This window comes from Mobula hypostoma, chromosome 6 (genome assembly GCF_963921235.1).
Source record: "Mobula hypostoma chromosome 6, sMobHyp1.1, whole genome shotgun sequence".
Classification (NCBI taxonomy): domain Eukaryota; kingdom Metazoa; phylum Chordata; class Chondrichthyes; order Myliobatiformes; family Myliobatidae; genus Mobula; species Mobula hypostoma.
In genome coordinates, this window is record NC_086102.1 from 51,529,647 (window position 1) to 51,553,085 (window position 23,439).

A 23,439-nucleotide genomic window follows, 5' to 3' on the forward strand; every position below is an offset into this window, starting at 1 on the left:
TTCACCTGTCAACTTCACAGTTCTTTACTTTACCCCTCCCCTCTCTGAGTTTCACCTATCATCTACCTCCTTGTACTTCTCTTCTCCTCCCCCCATCTTCTGCTCTAACTTCTCATCTTTTTTCCCCTGGTCCTGATGAACGGTCTCAGCCTGAAACATCAACTATTTGCTCTTTTCCATAGATGCTGCCTGGTCTGCTGAGTTCCTCCAGCATTTTGTGTGTGTTGCTTGGGTTTCCAGCATCTGTAGATTTTCTCATCACCGTAGATTGAAATAGATGCATTCCAGAACTAATAAGATCTCTAACCAAACTAAACTAGTATATTCATAACTTGGCATTCACCCAGTTATGTGGAAAATATCTGATATTAGCCATGTCCACAAGAGCAGGACAAATTCAGGTAAACAGATTGAAGGCATGGACACCTATGCTCTCAATAGACTTTGTTTCCTAATAACCTGCTCATGATTAGCACTTTGGGCTTCATCCATCAGCACTTGGCTCCCAAGCTCATCAAACTTTGGTGCATCTATAGACTAGAGCTGAATTCTGGAGGTGAGGAGTGCTTTCCATGATATCAGGGTAGCATCAAACATCATGTAACATTAGTGCAAGAAGAAAACTGCACATGACAGAAATCCAAAACAACAAAAAAAATCTCTATGGAGAGAAACAGTCAATGTTTTATATCAAGGGCCCTTCACTAGATTAGCAAAAGTGAAAACAGCAAGTATTTTCTGTTTTGTCGTATTAAACAGCTCTGATAAATATGAAGCCAATGCATCAAGGGGGAAAGCACTCCAATGGCTGGAGTCATACCTCACACAAAAGATAGAAGCTGTGATGGTAGAAGTCAATCATCCCAGCTCCAGCTGTTTCTGCAGATCTCTAGGCCAATGTACAGAGCCCAGTTATTTTCAACTGATTCATCAGTGATCTTCCTTGTATTGGAAGGTTAAAAATTGAGGAGTTTGGTGATCATTGCATTTGCAATTCTTTGGGAAATGATGCAGTCCATGCCTGCATGGATGGCTTAAGTAGTATTCTGACACATGCTGACAAGTGACAAGTAATATTCATGTAATATTAATGACCTCAAGGCTATATCAAACATCTTCAGCCCCCTACTCTTGACATTCAAAGGCATTCACAATTTGCAGGAGACTACCAATGACTAGCCACATAAATACTGTGAACTACAATATTAGATCAGTTTATCTGCAGTAAATGCTTTCAAAGACTTTCCATAATTTACAAAGTAAGTTAGGAATGTGATAGAACACTCAGAACATTAAAGAAACTTAATATCATCCAGCATCTTGATTTGCAGCTCATACACCACACTAAGCATTCGCTCCTTCCACCACTATTACGTAATAGCCTTGGTGGGAAACCATCTGCCAGGAGGTTGCTCCAACTCACTTCTTAAACTCACAAATGTGTATTACCAGGAACTATAATAGAGGCACTTGGGAATATCTTCACTTGCAGGTTGTTCTACAAGTCACTCAACTTCTTGACCTATAAATACTGCATATTATCACTTGTCAAAATCCTGTAAAAACTCACTTAATAATATTGTGGAACCATTTTCATTTAAAACATTCAAGGTTGCCAAGAATAACCTCCTTCTTGAGGAAAATAAAACATGGTCAATAACTCACAAACATGAGAAAGTCTGAAGATGCTAGAAACCCAGAACAACAGACACAAAATGCTGGAGGAACTCAAGATCAGGCAGCATCAATGGAAAAAAGTAAACATTTGATGTTTCAGGCTGAAATTCTTCCTCAGGACTGAGGAGGAAGGGGGAAAGATGCTTGAATAAAAATGTGAGGGGGAGGGGAAAGAGGTTAGCTGAAAGGAGATATGTGAAGCCAAGTGGATGGAAAAGGTCAACGGCTGGAGAAGAAGGAAGTTGGTTGGAGAGTGCATGATAGGAGAAAGGGAAGGAAGAGGGGACCCAGAGGAAGTAATAAGCAGGCAGGAAGTGAAAGGTCAGAGTGGGGAATGGGACGGGGAGGGGGAATAATGTTCACCATAAGGAGAAATTAATATTCATGTCATCAGGTTGGAGGGTCCCAGATGGGATACAAGGTGTTGCTCCTCCACCCAGAGGGCGGCCTCATCTTCAACATGTTGGAACGGGAATGGGAATTGGAATTAAAATGTTTGGCCACCAGGAAGTCCCGCTTGTCACGGATGGTGTGAAAGTACTCAACGAAGCAGTCTCCCCATTAACGATGCGTCTCACCAATGTATAGGAAGCCCCATTGGAACCACCTGGTTTACTCACATCCTGTAAAAGATGTTAAAAATAACTGCCCCTGAAGATCAACACTTATTTTTTAACTGTATCATAACTTTGGTTGTTTTGGTTTAAATTAATGTTTCTTTTGGCTTCTATTGTTGGTGTGCATACTGTCAGGGACCTCCATAACAGAATTATTGACAAGAGCTATATGGACAGCCAAAATCTTAATACATTACTTACTGCGTGAACTGATCTGATGAAGAAAACAAAGAACACAAAAAAACCCACTAAAACCAAAAGGAAGATACAGAAGTAAATATATGAATTTTTACAATGCAAGATATTTAATAATGCTTTTACATGAAAAAAGTTAAAAAGCAAACTTGTAAAGCTACAACTTATACCTTGGAGCCAATCAACACCTTCCTGTAGTCCTTCTCCTTTTAACGCATCACTAGCACTGAAAAGGAATCAAAACCACCATCAGATGAGAAGTATATTAGCTCTATGCCAACCTGGCTAGTCAAACAAACTACACAATATTTAGTACTGACATCACCTAACGTACAGTTGTTCAAGGCAAGTTTCAGCATATGCATTATGAAAGTATTCCAGGAAGCTTTTCATTGGATTGCTAGAGCAAACATCATGAAAACATTGAATTAGTCAGAAAATAATCAAGAACACAACTGCAGTTTCCTGACGTGCATACTTACTAATCCTTCTTTCAGAAGAGCAGATATATGCCTCATAAAACAAAGATACTATCTTTTATCAATACAGATTTTGTGGCAAATGAAGTACATAAAGAATAAATAGATCCCAAATCATAATTTTACTTCTTTACTGATGAAACCTATGAAGGAAATTCATAAACACAAACAACAGGAATTCTGCAGATGCTAGAAATTCAAGCAACATACATGTTGAAGGAAATTCATGTTTTTCTTTGATTTTGCTTTGTTCAGTTACACTTAGTCCTCGCGTAGTGCTCACATGTTACCAAGCAGTTATTCAATTCTTTATTGAAACCTTTAAAAATGGCAAAATTTCATTCTAAACAACACATAAAACTTCTCAAGAGCGGCCACCATTACAGTACACATTCATTCAGCCAATGAGAGCACTATACTGTGAGCCACTCACAGCCAATCACGTATTAGTTCATGCTCTGCCTCCCCCACATGTGTAAACGATCTGACTCCCTTGTCAATTAATTCTGTTTTTTTTCACTCTTAGTGTCTGGAAAACAGCCTGCAACTTCCAATGAGGGTAGTATATCTAAGATATCTAGGAAAAGGATTGGCATGGATGTGAAACTGCAAGTGATAGGGCATTGGAAACTGGTGAGCGTCAGGCTGACGTTGGTGCCTCTTTGAACTTGGTGACATCGACGATCAGAAGAACTATAAAAAATACAGACAAGATAAAAGCTTCTGTAACGATAACCTCAAAGTTATCATCAACGAAGGTGACTTGTTCAAGGAGCCACTTGCTTGAAAAGAAATGGAAGATAGACTAAATATATGAGTGAATGACCACACATAACGAAACATGCCCCTAAGCCAGCTGGTAATAATGGAAAAGGCAAGAAGCATCTTCAAACATATTCAAGAAGATGCATTGGTAACATTCACAACCAGTAGAGATTGGTTTGATAGATTTAAACAGCGCAGTAACCTCCACAGCATACGTATCTCTGGTGAAACAGCTAATGCAGGCAGCAAGGCAGCCCAGGATTCTCCTGCAACACTGAAGGACAATTATTTGCCCAAGCTTGTCTTCAATGTGGATGAAATGGGTCCATTTTGAAAAAGAATGCCTTCTAGTACTTTCATCTCTCGAGAAGAGAAACATGCATCTGGGTTCAAGGCTGTAAAGAACCCAGATCTCTCTTGCTAGGAGGCAATGCTAAAGGTGACCTTAAGTTAAAGTCTATGATTGTGTATCACTCTGAAACACCACAAGCAATGAAAGGTATTTTAAAGTCAAATCTACCAGTGATTTGGAAATCAAATCAGAAATTTCCAAACTTGGCAGTGAAGTAGTATTGTGAGGAGCATGACCTTGAACCTAAAGTATTGTTGGTACTTGATAATGCCCCAGGTCATCCTGATAATCCTGACACACTTTGGACCTGCATTCCTGTAGAACTGGTTTACCTTCCACCCAACACCACTTTATTACTCCAACCAATGGACCAAGGAGTAATATCGAATTTTAAAGTCTACTACCTTTGTTACACATTCAAGCAATTTGTAAAGGAAACAAAAGGTCAAGACAAACAAACCCTCAAGCAATTTTGGAAAACCTAAAATGTCATGAAAGCTGTAGGCAATATCAGAGCAGTCTGGGATTAAGTAACCTCAAACTCCATGAACAGTGTGGAAGAAGCTATGGCCAGAAGCATGGAATGACATCCTAGTATTTCAGGCAAAACCAGTCACCCAAAACATCATTGAATTCGCCAACGAAGTGGGATTAGAGGAGGTTAATGATGGTAATGTTGAAGTGTTACTGTATTCTCATGGCAAGAGCCTTAATAATGAAGAACCTTGAGAATTGGCAGGACAACACATCCTGGGTGAATCTGAAGACACGGATGGAGAAGAGGAAACACCAACAAGAAACCTCACCACAAAATTCCTCAGTATTAACATCACCACAATCACGCAAATCATGAAACAGTTCATCGATAATGACCCTGAGTAGAAGCAAAGCAATCGATAGAGGTGTTCTTGACATGATTTCCTGCTACCAAGAAATACTTCATGAGAAGAAACTTAAGAAAAGGCAGTCAAATCTCGATGCCTACTTGAAGAACCAGCCAAAGTTAGAGGAGGACTCAGCCTAGTTCCTCCTCTAAAATGTAACCACCACCCGCTTCCCTCCATTGCTGCTGCGATGTACAGATTATCCCTAGTTACGTGTTTGTTACTTCACGAATTACTGTGTGCACATAAAATACGATCTATTTCAGGTTTGATTTTTTAAAAATCAGGCACACATGTCCATTTACGCAAGGTTATAATGACCCCGCATAGTGCTGATTTACATAGCACTCCACCTCTAAGGAACTCATCCTTGGAGGTCCGAGTGTGCTGGATTTTTTTCAAATGATGGGCACAAATCATCAGGAGGTGGCAACATTCAACATTCTAAGTTCAGTGCAACATAATGTAACCCCTCTGTGCATCACTACTTTTTAAAGGTGCTGGAAATAACAGTGACAATGCAGTTTTGGGAACAAAGAGCATAAGGAGTCTGAATTTGCAGTTGTAGCTCAAAGTTCATTTAATAGATATAATAACACTTGGGCTTTAATGAGTATAACCATCGTGACATAGCAAGAGGAGCCCTCATAATTCGTTTAATGATCTGAGAAAGTGTGGGAAATTTTCAAGGTTCGGCACCTTTGTCAAACTGCGAGGAGAAAGTTACTTTACCAGCCAATCTGTCTCAAGTCTAATAAAGTGAGCTGTGTTTTTAGTTTGTGTGTAATTTGTCATTATACTAGATTAGTAAACTGCACTGAAACAGATTGGCTATATTAGTATAGAGGAGCTCTTCTTGGCTGATATAATAAAGAATGAGCATCTTAAGATCTAGTCCCTGGTATAAAGATGCGAGCGAAAAATAAAGTATCTACTGAGATAGCAATTTCTTTGCAGTGAGTTTTTCCCTCAGAATTATCTAAGTTTCATATGAAAAGTATATTTGAGAATATGGGACAAAAGATCAATCTCTAATAGAACACAATTTATTTAAAATTTGGCTTTCAAACAGCATGTATATAAAAATTGTTTGATTTGGAAACTTCCTTTAAAAAAATTAGCAATAGATAAAAGGTTTTTAAAACAATACTGTAAAGGTTATTATATTTTCATTCATATTTTTAGAACAAAACAGAATCTACAGTTTTTTCAAAAATACTATTCATTCACTATTAAATGGCTGTCAGAACAAACTATAGCCCATTTGAACTTTCATGTGTAATTTACAGGAATCTATACGAGCAAATGGGTGAAGTAATTCATGTTCTAGCCCTGGAAATTTTATTATACATTTTAAGAGGCACAGGATTTACATCCTGCACTGACATCTGGTGGCGAAGCATTGATTCTGTGTTACACTGACAGATTCAATTTAAAAAATATGTCTGACCCTTAATTGTGGTATTTACTTTAAATGTCAAATATCCTTAGGGGCACTTGAGCACATGATTTGATCTAACACCAAGTGCCTTTTTAAATTATAGACTGGAGGGTATGCAACTGAAATACAATTCTTTAAAAATTATTTTTCACAGAATGTTTGAAGTAGCACTCTATTGAGAATCAAACATAATAAACATACACACTGTAATTCTACTTACCAAATATGCCATGCCTTATCTTTGATATTTTCTAAACGCAACATCTGAGAAACCTTAACAGATGACAAAGCATCTCTGAGGTCCATCTTATTTGCAAAAAACAAAATTGGTATTCGTCTGTGTTTAATGTCTGAAAGAAGGGAAAAACAGCATATTAAAAATGAGTAAAGTTACAATTTATTTTGTTCCAGCACATACAATGAATATGTGGACTGACTCGGCTGATTATCAGACAATATGTGAGGTGATTAAGGGTACAAGTATATATGAAAAGAATACTTTTACAATTGGAGTGCAAATATTTCATGCTGGCTACAAATGCATGAACAGGTAATCATAACCATGTAAAATCAGAAGGCAAGAGTCATAATTTTATTACCCAACACAGCATCTATTTTCAACAATTACATTCTAAGCAATCAAAAACTATCCAATATACAAGTCAGTATACTAAGTAATGAAAAATCATAACAGAATTATGCTCAAGGACAGGATAATAATATATGGTTTGTCACGTGTGATTATCAGTGCTTGCTCTTGAATTTCGATATCACTGTATGAATTTAAATTTTAATGTACCAATGTTTCAAGTCTAAACATAATGTGGTGTCCCAAATGTTTCTATTCCTAAAGATTAACATTTTTATAATAAATGTTCTGGTATGTTTTACATTAGAATGGAGACTTTGGCTGAGTTAGTAAGGCTACAGATCAAAAATAAGACAAGTAGCTTATGAATTGTTGTACTCCCAAATTTACTGCAGGAGACTATTAGCCTCTAGTAAAAAAAGAAAAAAAACTTAAATATGGTCCATCAGTAAAATTACTGGAGATTTACAGTAATGTCCTGTCAATAATACAAATTCAAGTTCCTTTACCACATTTTCATACAAAACAAAATTTTATTTTGCATGTTAATGCTTCTTCTAAAAGTCTTCTTTAGGAAACCTTTCTGAAGTATTTGAATGAACATAATTCTTACTAAGGAATATTTTAATATGAAATAGAAACAACAGGAATGAGAAATCAAACATGAATTTTGATCAGATTAACAAGTCTCTTTGAAATCCTTTTTACATCAAAATTAAATCCATGGCCTTTTGTTCTATCAGTCATATTCAAATGCATCTACAATCTTTACCACGAAATCTAATTAATGCTAAATCTAATAATTATAGTAAAAGTAAAATTATTAAGGCTAATAAAGATAATTGTTAAAGTAGCAACCATTAATAGTTGTCAGGATGATCTTTAACCCATGGATATATTTGGGAAGCTTCAGTGCTCTACCATTGAAATGATCAACAATATTAAATTTACACTCTTCCTTAAATAATATTGGCTACTATGATTGAAAAGCACAATATCATTAGTCGTTCAGCAGATTTAGTTTTGTCTTTTTTTTACAACTGTCAGGAATAAAGGGATTAATATTTCTTAGAATTAAGTTGAGAATGGAAGTAAAGTCAAATGATCTTACCTGGATGATTTAGAAGTGTGTCAAGTTCTTCTTTCGCAACCACCATCCTTAACTTGTCACTGCTATCAATAACAAAAATGATGGCCTGGCCTTCCCTGAAGAGACAACAAAGAGCGATTATACCGTTTCACTTTAATCATGCTCCATAAATGTTTTGTGTGCATTAGTCAATGCATTGTATGCTTCACCATTACAGAATTTTAAACCAAAGTTTATTTAACTTCTTTAAACACATTTTAAGAGTCATGATATTCAAAATAATCAAGATCAATTTTTGTCCAAGTTAAATTTAAAGAAGAACTGCTTTTCCCCTAGCTTAAATTCTAGATTTGACTTAATGATATTTTTACTTTTGAAGTGAAAAGGTTTTCAGTTTGTTTGGGCAGATTTAAAAAGGACTTTAATATTTGGTAAGCTGAGTAGGTGATATGTGAAGCCAGGTGGGTGGGAAAGGTAAAGGACTGGGGGAAGAAGGAATCTGATAGAAGAGAGTGGATCATGGGAGAAAGGGAAGAAGGAGGGTACCTGGGGTAGGTGATAGGCAGGTGAGAAGAGGCAAGAGCCCAGAATTGGGAATAAAAGAGGGTAGGGGAGGGAATTTAAAAAAACTGGACCGTGGTATACAAGCCCAATCTAATGCCTCAACAAACACATTATATAATAGCCAGTAATATTTATATCAACACTAAAATTAGTTCTCTTGCCAACTTTTTTCCAGTTCTGTTGAACCACAGTGCAGCCACAATTTTAATTAATTTTTATGTTTTACTTAATTTACTCAATGTCTACCATATTGCAATAGACCAAATCAAATAATACCATGAAAACAATGCTGTGTAATCATACATACAATGTATGCAACAACACCATTGGTCTTCTGAAAAAATTGCGAAAACCATAGAGCCCCTTTGATAAATAGAAACTATTTCCTTGCACTCAGTGGTGGATTGATGCCAATATCAACTGAAACAGATCAACTTTTTTAGTAGCTTCATGTTGTACGGGATCCATTTATTGACTTAGTGACTGAACTGTTAGCAATTCCTGCAAAATCAATTGTCTCTTCCTAACACTGCATGTGCTTGAAGATATTACGAAGTATTATCTTTTTCCCAATAAATGTGATTAATAAACTAACTTCTTGCATTATGTTTCTTTTTAAGAGCACTAAACTATATTTCCTTAAGTTCTGTGTAAAAGAGTAGTTAGCAGTTCAAAATTGAATAAAATGAATCACAGTTTAGACAGGAAAACTATTTATACCAGGTTTAAAATGGATTGCGCGCGCGTGTGCGCGCGCACACACACACACACACACACACACACACAATCTCAAATAATGGTTCTGTTTTAGACTGTATGTTTGTTCCCAACAAAAATTAAATTAATTAAGACTCTAAGACAGTGGATTTATTACAGAAGGATGTGTTAGGTCAATGGCTTCAAACGTTTGTTAGGAATTTTGCAAATATTATTGTGATTTATTGTATGCAGCACTTACTTATAATAGTGTTCCCATAAGTTCCGGTATCTTCCCTGGCCAGACATATCAAACACTGTAAAAGATAGGCTAGGGAAGGGGAAAATAAAAGACAAAAGTATCAAGACATGGCTACAATACCTGCAAACTCAACATCATGGAACAATCTCAAAAACGGATTCACCCAGAAATTCCACAAATGGACAGTTTGTTTTTCTAATATAAAATCTAGATATCAATATTGACAAAATTAATGGATAAGTGCTTCAGAGGCCGATTTTAACTCAATTATTACTTTGCTTAAGAGCTAGGATATCTTCACGTGAATTGTTAGATTAAAATAGATCTAGCCTGGTCCATCAAAACTTCCTCATTAGTTAAGAAGGCACAAAAATGTCTACACTTTCTAAGGAAATTGAGGCATGCTAGGCTACCTGCCTCCATTCTAACAACCTTTGAGAGGGTCCTATCTGGCTGGTACAGAAGAAGTAGCAAAGCGTTGGACTGCAAGACGCTAGAGAAGATAGTAAAAATTGCCGAGAGGATTACTGGGGTTTCCCTTCCACCAATTTGTGACATTTACTGGGAGCATTGCATACAAAGGGCCCAAAGTATTGTTGAGGATCTCTACCACTCATTCCACAATTTCTATGATCCACTACTGTCAGGAAGCAAGCACAAGAGCATCAGGACTAGGTCTGCTAGACTGGGTACAGCCTCTTCCCTCAGGCTGTGAGACTGACAAATACCCTGCCATCACTGAGTTCTCGTCAACAAGACAGCGAGTTGTTTACTGTTTATATGTTCTGTGCACAACGTGCATTTTGAATTCTATTTTATTAACTTATTTGTGGTAATATTCTGCTTTATGTGCTGTGTGTGATATACGTTTTGTGAGTGCACTGTGGTCCAGAGGAACATTGCTTCGTTTGCTTGTATATACAGTGCCTATAAAGAGTATTTACCTCCCTTGGAAGTTTTCATGTTTTATCATTTTACCACATTGAATCACAGTGGATTTAATTTGGCTTTTTTGACACTGATCTACAGAAAAGACTCTTTCCTGCCACAATGAAAATACTTTTTTTCAAATTGATTTAAATTTATTACAATTAGTAAACACAAAATAATTAACTGCATGATTATTCACCCCCGTCAAGTCAGTATTTAGTGGATGCAACTTTGGCAGCAATTATAGCCTTGAGTCTGTGTGGATAGGTCACTATCAGCTTTGCACATTTGGACACTACAATTTTTCCCCATTCTTCTTTACAAAACTGCTCAAGCTCTGTCAGATTGCTTGGGGAGCATAAGCAAACAGCCCCTTTCAAGTCCAGCCACAAATTCTCACTTGAATTGTGGTCTGGACACTGACTTTGGCCACTCCAGGACATTAACTTTGTTGTTATTAAGCCATTCCTGTGTAGCTCTGGCTTTCTGCTAGAGGTCATTGTCTTGCTGGAAAACAAATCTTCTCCTAAGTTGCAGTTCTCTTGCAGACTACATCAGGTTTACCTCCTGGATTTCCTTGTATTTTGCTGCATTTATCTTACCCTCTACCTTCACAAGCCTTCCAGGGCCGACTGCAGTGAAGCATCCCCACAGCATGATGCAGCCACCACCATGCTTTACAGTAGGGATGGTATGTTTTGATAATTAACCGTGTTTGGCTTATCTTAACCAAAGATCAATTTTGGCTTAATCAAACTATAGAACCTTCTTCTAGGTGACTTCAGAGTCTCTCACATGCATTCTGGCAAACTCTAGACGGGATTTCAGGTGAGGTTTCTTTTCAATAGAGGCTTTCTCTTTGCCACTCTCCCATAAAGCTGCGAGTGGCAAAACACCCGGGCAACAGTTGTTGTATGCACACAATACTTCCCATCTCAGTCACTGAAGCTTGTAACTCGTCCAGAGTTATCATAGGTCTCCTGGTGGCCTCCCTCACTAGTCCCCTTCTTGTATGGTCACTCAGTTTTTGAGGATGGCTTGTTCTAGGCAGATTTATAATTGTGCCATACTCTTTCCATTACTTGATAACTGACTTAACTGTACTCCAAGGGATATTCAGTGACTTGGAAATTTTCTTGTATCTATTTCCTGACTTGTGCTTTTCAATAACCTTTTCGCAGAGTTGCTTGGAGTGTTCTTTTGTCTTCATGGTGCAGTTTTTGCCAGGATACCAATTCACCAGCAGTTGGACCCTCCAGATACAGGAATCAATTGAAACACCGTGACAGCACACAGGAGATCTTCATTTAATTAATTATGTGACTTCTAAAACCAATTGGCTGTGCCAGTGATAACTTGGTGTTTCATACGAAAGGGAGTGAATACTTAGGCAACCAATTATTCTGTGTTTTATTTTTTTAACTGATTTACATGACTTTGTAGAGATCTGTTTTCACTTTGACATGAAAAAGTCATTTTCTGTTGATCAGTGTCAACATATGCCAAATTAAGTCCACTGTGATTCAAAGTTGTAAAACAATAAAACATGAAAAAAACTTCCAAGGGGGTGAATACTTTTTACGGGCATAGTCAGATGACAATAAACTTGAACTACTATCAAGCTATACATTATTTTAAAGCTCTAAGCTAGCTAATCATTTCACACAACTCAACAAATGCACTTCCAATTTACATAATTTCAGACATACAAGTATCCTGAGTATAGCATTTTAAACACTAGAGGAAATCCAGAGCACACACAAAATGCTGGAGGAACTCAGCAAGTCAGGCAGCATCAATGGAAAAGAATAAACAGTTAATATTTTGAACTGAGGCCCTTCATTAGAACTGGAAAGGAAGGGGGAAGAAGCCAGAATATAAAGGTGGTGGTGGGGGGGAGGAGAAGGAGTACAGTGGGGGAGAGGGGATGAAGTAAGTTAAGCGATGATAGGTAGAAAAGGTAAAGGTCTGGAGAAGAGGAATCTGACAGGGGAGCAGAGTGGACCATGGGAGAATGGGAAGGAGGAGGGTTACCAGGGAGAGCTGATAGGCTGGTAAGGAGAAGAGGTAAAAGGGGTGCCAGCGTGGGGAATGGAAGAAGAGTAAGGGAGAGGGGGTGAGAGACAGGGAATAAATTACCAGAAGTTAGTGAAGTCGATCTTTGTGCCATCAGGTTGGAGGCCACCCAGATGGTAGATTCCAACCTGATAGCATGAATAATATTACAAACTTCCAGCTGAGTTTGAAATGCATTTTAAGATTTGCTGTTCTTTCCTCTTGACCACCAGTAACATTAAAGCATAAATATAGGAACTTTAAAACTTTAGCCATGTGCCATATTAAGCTCTAAAAGCATAATTAATCCTCATGAATTTAACTTCCAAACTACACTGAATTGACTGTGTTCATTTACTAAGAATATCAACATTGACTGAAAAAGAATTTATTTAAAATATATCCATTGTATTCAGGGATTTGCAGAAATAATGCTTAAACATACAGATAAACATAGATTTTTTGCACTTTAGCTAATACCCCTGATATTTATGGTGAAATCATGTCCATAAATGTACTCAATGAACCCCAAAAGTAGTGTTAAAACTTTCTAATCCAACCAAACATGGTTATTCAGAATTAATTTCCACTCAATGGAATAACACACCACCAACACTATATTGTGAAAAGCTCTGATGAGGGAAATCACATGCCAAACCTCTGTGTTGGGCTATTGACTGGGAGAGGGTCCCTAAAAGCCAATGGCAATAGGTTTATTCCTAGAATGCTGGCAGCAGCAGATTATGGCATTCAAAGCTGGATAAAGAAAACTTTAAAATTGGAGGAAAAAAACTGCCATTGGGTTGGGATGAAAGTTTCGGTAACCTTACATCAAAATGGGTTCATGAATAAGTACAGATAATCGGCATTAGACAATCCCACCTGCAATATTGATGTGCTGAGTCCTATCTTAATCATCATATGCATTCAAACAAAGTTGTTTGCAAGAAAGAACTAATATGGAACAATCGTATCAAGACTATTCTGGAGAGGTATGGTACAGGACCTATTGTCCAGAATATGATTGAAATCTTAAGAAAGAAAGAATTCCAAATGTAGGTTTTGACATGATTTGTCTAATAAAAATATAGTTCTAATTGCTCCCCATATACCTGACCAAACCAAACAGTGAAGCATGCAACAGAAAGTACCCTGAGGTCTTGAAATTCTCTATGCTGAATCCAATGGTTGGAACAATGTCTTGTACTTGAGCCTGTAAAATAAAGACACGATCAATGGAAAATAATATTCAACCTGAATTGTTACAGGTTAGATTAAAATTCCACATCATTTTGCAATATTTTGTCTGCTATACTTCAAGTAACTTAAGTACGTCAGTCTAGAAAAAAGAACCTCATGAAAGGGTAATATTACAATACTTCTTTAATGTCATTTCTCCAGCCACATTTATTACAATCCATTCACACCAATAGATTCCCTTCAATGCAAGTGAACATACTTCAAAAATACTCATTTGCTGTAAAGCACCCCGGAACAACTGAAGCATGTGAAAAGTGTTATTCAACTGTCCTTCTCAGTATGGCAGAGATTCTGCATAACTGACTGCTGGCCAGATAGAATGTGGTTTCAAAAAATAATTACTTCATACCAATATTTAGCATATAACTGAAGCTAGTTGCAAATTTGGCTTCTAACATTTCCACTTCAGTCTCGAACATTGCATGCCTCCAAAAGAAAATAAATTTGGAGCAATAAGCTAGTAAATAAAACAGCACCTTCCAATCCTGCCACTTCCACCGCCAAGGGTAAAGGGCAGGCAACATTTGTTCTCTTTCACATCACACAACTTCCTGATTTAGAAATATACAACTATTCTTTCATTGTTATGGGTCTAAAGTCTGGAAATCCTTATGAAAAAGCCCATCACCATTTCTGAAAGAAAAAAATTGAGATAGATGATGAATCTGCCAGAAGCATGTACAGTTCAAAAAACTAAATGGATTTAATCATCATCAGACTCAATATTATATGGGGATATTTGTGGATGAATGTTGCGGAGACATTAACTGGTTTAAAAAAAATAGTTTAATATCAATGCTAAAATAACAGTTGTGTCAGAACAATTTAGGGCCTAGGTTTTATCTCAGTGACTTAACTAGCAACTCATCCTTTAGAGTTGGAAATTAAAAAAAAAATTAATGTGCCACCACGCCTCTACAAAGTACAAGGTTATATCTTGCCATAAAAGCATTCTTAGCAATAGTGGCACCAAGGCCACTAAAATTAATTAATTAACCGATTAGGCATATTTCTGGACTTTCTTAAAACATATGTATTTAACACCCAATCTCTCCTCTGTTTTCTTCAATTGAATAGCAGTAGTTTCTATATTACTGTTGTCCCTTAACTAAAAACTAACCAGATAAAGAGATAGACAGTTCCAACCAAATTATGGTAGACACTGTAATGATACTGCATTCTTCAAAGAAAAGCACTCTTTTATTCTTGAAGCACCTGACAATTTTGAAATGTCATTCTACTTCACTTCTAACTTCAGTCCTTGATAAAACAAAAGTAGATGTCATATTATAAGTGGAATAATGGAATGTGCAATGATAAACAGAGCTTCTCCCAGTATTTGCAATACAAACCGTTTATTCTACCAGATAACTTTTCACTTTTCTACAATGGAAACAGTTTCTCTCTTACATTGTCTACAATGCCATGATTCTAAACAGCATCTCCAGAATAACCACAAGCCTAAAATATATCTCTGGAATCATTCTGGCAAATTTCAACTGTACCCTTCAGTCCCAGGCTCAAATTTACAAACTCAACCTTTGGGCATCTACCACCTGGCTTGGTGACTTCGGTCTTTGACCTTTGAACCTTCAGCTTTGCCCTCTGGACTTTGCCAACCTCTTGGTACTAACCCCAGGACTCATTGATCATGGGTTTTACCGTCAGACCCATGACCACAGGTTTCACCAATTATGGGTTGGACCTTCGGGCCTCAACTTCTCGACCAGCATGGACCTTCGACCTCAGTAATCTGGAGCGGTATCACTGGTTCTTATGATTCCTGCCCGTAAGTACCTCCATTCCTGGACTTGACAATCTGGGGATCATTTCGTCTCCGTGGCACCTGCCGACTTGACTTCAATGATCACTGACCTTTGACCACAGAGCACTTTGGGCCTTGATTTACATGGACCCTTAACCTTGGTAATCTGGGTTGAGTCTAACACGAGGGGGCACAGTTTTAAGGTGCTTGGAAGTAGGTACAGAGGTGATGTCAGGGGTAAGTTGTTTTTTTTTTATGCAGAGAGTAGTGAGTGCATGGAATGGGCTGCCAGTGACGGTGGGGGAGGCGGATATGATAGGGTCTTTTAAGAGGCTCCTGGATAGGTACCTGGAGCTTAGAAAAATTGACGGCTATGGGTAACATTAGGTAATTACTAAGCAAGTACATGTTTGGCACAGCATTGTGAGCCGAAGGGCCTGTATTGTGCTGTAGGTTTTCTATGTTTCTATGAGTCACTGGTTCAAATGATTCCCACCTGTATGGCCCTTCAACCTGGGGATTGCTGTTTTCAGAGTCTACTGACCCAACTCCCAGGATCACTCCAACATGGACTTAACACTGGCTCCTGCCCCCAACTCTTCATTCTCCTTCATCCTTGACCCTGAACCTTAACATGACCTCCTAAACACCCCATGCCGTCCCCTAAATCATCCCCCACAAACCTAAAAAACTACCAAGTCTGAGCAATGACCTTGATGGACATTGCAGCTCAGCGCCACCTTGACTGGAATAGTGTAAGTGATTAGTAAGAAAATCGAGGAGAGGGGTAGTATGGATGTACGAGACAGAGAATAGGTTGTAGTGAAATGTGAGGGGCAATTGGATTGATGATTGTTGAACCTGATGGGATGAATAGCATTCTTCTATGTTCCATTTAAATGTGAAAACAATATAACATTATTCGGCATCCTAGGCTGCGGATATTACTAATGAGATTGTATGTATTTCAATGTAAAAGGTACTGATTAGTAGACACATATATACTCCACACTCGTTAGCTGTGAGGAATACAGAAAATAGTCAATGCCTGACATTGATTCAAACCTATGAAAAGTAAGCTGATCTATAATATGCTTATAATGAGAAGTTAGGTGCAGATTCACTCTTTCCAAACCTGGGCCACGATTAAGGGTTTCCTAACTCCTGACAGTTGAATGCATTTGAAAGGAACTGTAAAGTGGTGAATCTTGCATCAATTTATACAAGGCTGTGTGCTTAGTTCCCTGCGCTACTTGCTTTACACTTATGACTGTGTGGCTAAGCAAAGCTCCAATGCCATATTTAAGTTTGCTGCCAACAGGAGGGAGATTGAAAATGTGGCTGTGTGGTACCATAACAACAACCTCTTACTCACTCAATGTCAGCAAGACCAAGGAGCTGATTACTGACTTCAGGAGAAGAAAACCAGAGCTCGATGAGCCAATCCTCATCGTAGCAGCAGAGGTAGAGAGGGCCAGCAACATTAAACTCCTCGGTGGTATTATTTCAAAGGACCTGTCCTGGGCCTAGCATGCAAGTGCAATTACAAAGAAAGCACGGCAGTGTTTCTACTTCCTTAGGAGTTTGCAGAGATTCAGTATGACATCTAAAACTTTGACAATCTTCTATAGATGTGTAGTGGAGAGTATACTGTCTGCATCATAGGCTGGTAAGGAAACACCAATGCTCCTGAATAGAAAATCCTACAAAAAGTAATGGGTACAGCATAGTCCATCATGGGTAAAGTCCTCCCAACCATTGAGCACATATACATGGTGAGTTATTGTGGGAAAGCAGCATCCATCATATCAGGGACCCCCACCACCCAGGACTACTGCCATCAGGAAGAAGGTACAAGAGCCTCAAGACTCACATCACCTGGTTCAGGAACAGTTACTACCCCTCAACCTTCATTTTTTCTCCTCAGAATATATCATGATTACAATATGAAGATCACTGCCACCCCAGGTTGGAAACCTGGAGCAGATGTACAACCGGGCCTCAGAATGAGACCAGACATGCGGCAAAGCTAGGGGCTGGGTGAGTGCATCAAGAGGGAGAAAAGGAGGAAAGAGAGAGAAGCAGCAAAATCCATGGTACAGAGCATGGTATCCAATCACCTAATCATTTAATTTTTGCTCTTCAAATTGTAGTGTAGATAATTTCTACCTAGAGGCACAGGTGATCTGATCTTTATTGTGCAGAACTCCAAGAAAAGCGTAGGAGCAGTATCGGTTATCATAAATGGCCTTTTGAAACCTTTGGGGTCTGAGCATAATCCTGCAATTTCTCTTTCCAGGGAAATTCAGCTTAATCTTATGCTTTGCTTCATAATGGAATGCAAGACACATTCTGAATCAACTACTCTATAACAGCACTGTTATAACATGAAGATCTATATCAAGCCAATCTGTGACATTGCCTCTGTCCATTTTCAATCTTTCTTGCCTTGAATAAACTTAATCTTCAGAACTAATGGGAGATTGATGAATCTACAGCAACTGTACTCCAGAAGTAAGATCACCTAACTCACTGTAGTTGAATAGCAGTAGGTAGACAATATCAGCATTTAAGCACATTTGAAAGCTGAACCATTGTTGTCTCATTTGTTTGGTTGGAAAGTTGTTGGAATTGATTGTTAGGGATGAGATTACGGAGTACCTGGAGGTACGTGACAAGATAGGCCAAAGCCAGCATGGTTTCCTGAAAGGAAAATCCTGCCTGACAAATCTACTGCAATTCTTTGAGGAAATTACCAGTAGGCTAGACAAGGGAGATGCAGTGGATGTTGTATATTTGGATTTTCAGAAGGCCTTTGACAAGGTGCCGCACATGAGGCTGCTTAGCAAGATAACAGCCCATCGAATTACAGGAAGGTTACTAGCGTGGGTAGAGCATTAGCTGGTTGGCAGAAAACAGAGAGTGGGAATAAAGGGATCCTATTCTGGCTGGCTGCCGGTTACCAGTGGAGTTCCACAGGGGTCGGTGTTGGGACCACTGCTTTTTACTATGTATGTCAATGATTTGGACTATGTTATTAATGGATTTGTGGCAAAATTTGCTGATGATACAAAGATAGGTGAAGGAGAAGTAGTGTTGAGGAAACAGAGGCCACAGAGAGACTTAGATAGTTTAGGGAATGGGCAAAGAAGTGGCAAATGAAATACAATGTGGGAAAATGTATGGTCATGCACTTGGTGGAAGAAATAAATGGGCAGACTATTATTTGGATGGGGAGAGAATTCAAAATACAGAGATGCAAAGGGACTTGGGAGTCCTTGTGCAAGATACCCTAAAGGTTAACCTCCAGGTTGAGTCGGTTGTGAAGAAGGCAAATGCAATGTTGGCATTCATTTCTAGAGGTATAGAATATAAGAGTAGGGATGTGAAGTTGAGGCTCCATAAGGCACTTGTGAGACCACACTTGGAGTATTGTGAGCAGTTTTGGGCTTCTTATTTTAGAAAGGATATAATGACATTGGAGAGGGTTCAGAGAAAATTCACGAGAATGATTCCAGGAATAAAAGGGTTATCCTATGAGGAATGTCTGGCAGCTCTTGGGCTGTGTTCCTTGGAGTTCAGGAGAATGAGGGGGGAATCTCATAGAAACATTTCGAATGTTAAAAGGCCTGAACAGATTAGATATGGCAAAGTCATTTCCCATGGTAAGGTATTCTAGGACAAGAGGGCACGACTTCAAGATTGAAGGACATCCTTTTAGAACTGAGATGTGGAGAAATTACTTTAGTCAGAGGGTGGTAAATCTGTGGAATTTTTTGGCACGAGTGGCTGTGGAGGCCAAGTCACTGGGTGTATTTAAGGCAGAGATAGATAGGTTCTTGATTAGCCAGGGCATCAAAAAGTATGGGGTGAAAGCAGGGTCAGCCCATGAGTGAATTGCAGAGCAGACCCCGTGGGCCGAATGGCCTACTCCTGCCCCTATATCTTATGGTCTTAAACAAATGAAAAAATGGATCCATCTTAAAATATGCAAGATCAAGACCCTCTTTAAACCTGACCTCACAGCAAAATATTGTTGTCTGAAGCATCAGGAGAAGACCCTGAAGTACGTGGACCACTTCTCAAATATCAGCAGACAATGATCAAATTGATCTTCATCTTCAACACACTGGCACAACTTTTCATTAGTTGAGGAAAAGATTGCTTGAATATTAAGACCTCAAACATGATATAAAGCTCATGGTCTACTGTGCAAGCATAATCACCATCCTTCAAGAAGACTTTGATCATCTACAGTTGGCACTTCATGGCACTGGGAAAAAAACCCAGAAAGCTGCTCATACAAAACCAATGGAAAGGTAAGCTATCTAACACGAGTTTTTCCTCCCGGGCAAACACCCCCAAAATTAAGTCTGGTTACATGCAGTATATTTCTTCTAGTTTGATCACTTGCAAACCCAACATCAGACTCAGGCCGCAGATCCCCTTTCTTATATTGTAATGGGAAAAGATTACCAGGTGGACAGAAAAGGTTCAAAGATATGCTCAAACTCACCTCAAAAGAAAATAAGAACACTGACAACAATTATGCCATGCCTTTTTCACCACCCTATTGACTCATGTTCACACTTCCAAGGAACTATAGACTTGGACCCCCAGTCCCTGGAACACCTGGACAATGAAGATGCATACATCAGCATTCAATAGTAACATTCCCTCAAAATGCATCAATAAGCTTCAAGATATGGGCCTTGGTACTTTCCTGTGCAAATGGATTCTCGATTTCCTCACTGGCAGGCTCCAGTTAGTATGGATTGGCAGCAACAGCTCTTCCACACTCACCAACAGCACAGGTGCACTCAGGGCTCCACAGATAGCAAATTCTACTCAGATACTCTACTCACTTTATACTTCAAGTTCAAGTTATTGTCATTCAATCGTATACATGTATACCTCCAAATGAAACAATGCTCCTCCAGACCAAGGTGCACAACACAGTACATGTAATTCACACTACACAACACAAAGTAATATTACCACAAATAAATTAGCAAATAATAAAGCGCATTGATGTCACAAGTTATAAAGTAAACAGTATAACACTACTGGCACTTCATATGTGATGAGAACTGGGTGGTGGCAGTCGTTCAGTAGTCATACGACCTGTAAGAAGTTGTTTCCTATCCCAATAGTTCATAGCTTAATGCTATGCCTGCCTGATAGTAGGGGGTAAAAGTGATTGTTCTTGGATGAATGGGAGGGATCATTGATGATGCTAAGAGCCCTCCGTACTTGGCAGACATCTCTGATAGGTGAAACAGAGACCCTGATGATCCTTTCAACAGTTCTCACAATACTTTGTAGGGACTTTCAGTCAGATGTCTTGCAATTCCTGTAACAAAAAGTGATGCAGCTGGCCAGGACACTCTCTATGGTCTTCCTGTATGAATTGGTTAGAATTGGTGGGGTGGGGGGGGGGGGGGAGGAATTCGCTTCCCTGTATTCATTGGAATTCAGAAGAATGAGCGTGACCTCATTGAAACTTACTGAATTGTGAAAAGCCTTGATAGAGTAGATGTAGAGAGGATATTTCCTATGGTGGGAGAGTCTAAGACCAGAGGACACAGCCTCAGAATAGAGGGGCATCCTTTTAGAATGGAGGCAAGAAGGGATTTTTTTAGCCAGAGAGTGATGAATCTACTGGATCAGTCATGATGAAATGGCGGAGCAGACTTGATGGGCTAAATGGCCTAATTCTGCTCCTATATCTTATGGTCTTATAATAAATTTACTTTTAACTGTTTATTAACAAAGATCAGATGAAGTCTATTACCCCAGAAGCGTGGTAAGAGGGCTGGACTGCAGGTGAGGCCGAAACAGTGTGGGGTCAAGTTCAACCCCCCCCCCCCAAGTATACTACTAGCTAACACCATGGTTATTAAGAACAATGTTGACGAACCAAGAGCAAGGCTGGGCAACCAAGGAGAACGGAAAGATCTCTGTGTGCTATATCTCACTGAAATGTGGCTTACACTTGCTTCACCTGACTGCTCCATACAACCTGAAGAATTTTCAATTCACTAGATGGACTATTCAGCATCTTTGGGCAAAGTTAAGGATATACTTCTTAATGAATATCTCATGGTGCTCAGATGTTACAGTCCTAGCAAGTTGCTCACTCAAATTGGAATTTTTTTTATATAGTACAGAGTTACTCATACTGTGTGCCACAGGAGATCACTTCAGCTATCCTGATGGCAGGTTACATCCCAGCTCAGGCAGACATGAAACCAACATTCAATAAACTATATTCCATGGAGAACAGCTATGAAATGGGATACTCCGATGCCCTCTTCATCATTGCCAATGACTTCAAACAGACGGTCTTCAAGAGTACATTACCAAAATATTACCAGCATGTTTCCTATCACACTAGCTGCCCAAATACCCTTGACCATTGCGACACAACCATCAAAGATGTCTACTGAGCAACCCTTATCCCAGCCCTTCTATATCTGACTTGCCAAAGTGTGGGCAATCAGGCTGTGCTCCTCTCCCTCCATACAAAGAGATCCCTAATCAATCCCTGCCTATCTAAGTGAACACAAATTCAGTCCTTTGGAATTTTATCCATTAATTTCCCTACTATAGAATTAAGGCTTTAGTGAATTGTGAATAGCTAACAATTAAACTTTTCTGCTTAACTTTGTCCACCTCATTCCCTGCAAATGGACCTAACAAGGCCTTCCCCACTCCTTATTGGGCCAACAATATATCGATTAAGCAAATTTTGAAAACATTTCAGTAATTCTACCTCTTTTGCCCTTATTATTCCAATCAATTTGGGATAAATGAAAGCTCCCAAAATCACATCTCTATATATCCTGCACATTTGTAATTTCTCCCAATCTGATGGCCTGCAAAATACTCAAAGTAGCACAAAAATTCTCTCTTGCTCCTCAAAATCAAATGTATACTTGTATCTATCATCTCAAGGACATACCCTATCTCCAGCATAGCAATTTCTTTCTCAATCAACATTGAGAATCTATCACCTTTCTTCCTTCTCTCTTTTCCAAACATCTTATAAATGGGAAATATTCAGTGCTAATCTGTTTTTCAACCCACTCTTCACTTAAGTTTTTTACTCCTGTAATTCACTATATTCACCACATTTCCCTCAGACGCATTCATGCATTCTAAACCCATCTCTTTACTCCTTGCAGTCTCCTTGTTTTCTCTGACATAATTCTGCATTGTTTTCTTCTTTTATACTATCCAATACTCCTGCTAAAGACCAAATTCTTCTTTTCAAGCAATGTTAGTGCTGGTGTCATCCCAGTTTTGCTTAAACTCTCCCAATTGCAACTTCCCAGCTATCTGCCATCACTCAATCTTCCTAGGTAGGAGCAAGAAGAGTGGCAAAGGAATATTGAGGGGAACCACAAGGCAATGAATAAAGACCATAACTTGATTGCAGTATGTAATTCAGCATGCTCCAGTTAATAAAGTGAGTTTATGGTGGCTTTTAATTTTGCATTGCGGCCAAGATGGTGGTCAGTGGCAGAGAAAAGGTAAAATGGCAATCACTGGTGACAGTACATTAGATCTGCATTTAAAGGCATTTAATTTAGGTTAACATTTTCTACATATGGAATTCCAAGATATTGGTCCAGCAATGAAGAAGTAATAGTAATTAATTTTCAAGTCAGAATAGCATTAAAAAAGCTACAATTGCAGGTATTCCACAGCAGTTGTTGCCTTTTTTCCATTTTGGTGCAGATCGAGGCATTCAGGAGTTAGAGTAGAATACACCTTGGCAAGGTGGCCCATACCACTGTCACAGTAGTCTAGTGA

General features: G+C 38.7%; 1 protein-coding gene across 6 annotated transcripts in view; it reads right to left on the reverse strand.

The window, feature by feature from the left end:
- The window catches only part of arl6 (ADP-ribosylation factor-like 6), a 67,926-nt gene that overhangs the window by 12,154 nt on the left and 32,333 nt on the right, over window positions 1-23,439 (reverse strand). For all 6 annotated transcript variants that reach the window (XM_063049894.1, XM_063049893.1, XM_063049890.1 and 3 more), the window contains 5 exons: window positions 13,748-13,809; window positions 9,612-9,680; window positions 8,111-8,205; window positions 6,631-6,760; window positions 2,660-2,715 (listed from right to left, as the gene is read on the reverse strand). In XM_063049894.1, coding sequence (XP_062905964.1) covers window positions 2,660-2,715; window positions 6,631-6,760; window positions 8,111-8,205; window positions 9,612-9,680; window positions 13,748-13,809 — 412 coding nt within the window. The remainder of the gene's footprint in view (window positions 1-2,659; window positions 2,716-6,630; window positions 6,761-8,110; window positions 8,206-9,611; window positions 9,681-13,747; window positions 13,810-23,439) is intronic.